At 34.8% G+C, this 1,192-nt stretch overlaps 1 protein-coding gene across 1 annotated transcript; it reads left to right on the forward strand.

Moving 5' to 3' along the window:
- The first annotated feature begins 319 nt into the window (after positions 1-319).
- Positions 320-951, forward strand: LOC105151271 (uncharacterized). Its single transcript, XM_087414090.1, is given in 2 exon segments — positions 320-902; positions 905-951. Coding segments are annotated over 2 exon segments (630 nt in total).
- The last annotated feature ends 241 nt before the right edge of the window (positions 952-1,192 follow it).

A 1,192-nucleotide genomic window follows, 5' to 3' on the forward strand; every position in this document is an offset into this window, starting at 1 on the left:
TTTTATCTATTCTCACAATGTCAACAATGATTTTAGAAAGTCTTAGCTACAGGGCGGTTAAAATCTACGAAATATATAAGAAAATACAGATGTTTGAAAATATCTCAAGTCATTATGACTCAGCCACAATGACGCCTAGTTAACAACATGGGATAATAATGGATTATAATACTAATTATAATGGATTATAATGGATTATAATGGATTATCATACTGATTATAATACTATCATGTTTATGGCATATATTTAATATTATTAAAGCTTGATGGAATATTACATTCTTCAAGAAGAATGATTTGAAATAATATGTTTTATATAATGTGTTTAGATGAACCGATTGAAATTTGTGAAGAAAAAGAATACATTCGTGACAGCATTGATCGTGGAAAGGTCATCGTCGTGGTATCACCGACAGAGACAAAACCGCTTGCTTCCAGTGAACATTTGAAGAATAAGATCAATAATAACATGAGTTTCCTAGATATCTCTATGCATTCTCTCGAAGAGAAGAATTTCGATAACGACGACGATGATGATGACAACGACAACGACAACGATAACGACGATGACGATGACGACGACGATGATAATAAGGAGAATGTGAACATAAAGCGCATTTCCAGTGAATCGACGCAATCGTGTGGCAGTCGTGAGGTAGACAAGATTTTTCCTCAGCAACAGCATCGGACACAGGGAAATCGATCGCCGAGACGTAAAAGTACTAGTATCCCGACGTTGTTATGCATTGATAACAACAAACTTGTGGATGCGACGTCGGCTACAGGAGTTAAACGCAAGATCCCGAGACCGGCAAACGCTTTTATGCTGTTCGCCAATGAATGGCGGAGGAAACTAGCTGCGGAGAATCCTCGAGAATCTAATAAGGATATCAGTGTCAGGCTAGTCTCTCTTTTAAAAGATCCATTTATTTCTGTCGCATAAACATGTAATTTTTAAAGATTTTTTTTCAATCTTGAAAATCTTTCAATTTTACATTTATCTTTTAAGAAATAAAACTTGTATGTGAAATAATAATTTGAAAATAAAACGATTTTGTTTTGTTCTATATTTTGTAGGCTGGGCGTTTTCTGGAAAAACATGTCAAAGGATATAAAGGAAAAATATTTTGCATTGGCACGTGAAGTCGACAAGGAGCATAAGAGAAAATATCCTGGTATGTACTGTAATCTG

The sequence above is a fragment of the Acromyrmex echinatior genome, chromosome 15 (assembly GCF_024713525.1).
Source record: "Acromyrmex echinatior isolate Ae372 chromosome 15, ASM2471352v2, whole genome shotgun sequence".
NCBI classification, from domain to species: domain Eukaryota; kingdom Metazoa; phylum Arthropoda; class Insecta; order Hymenoptera; family Formicidae; genus Acromyrmex; species Acromyrmex echinatior.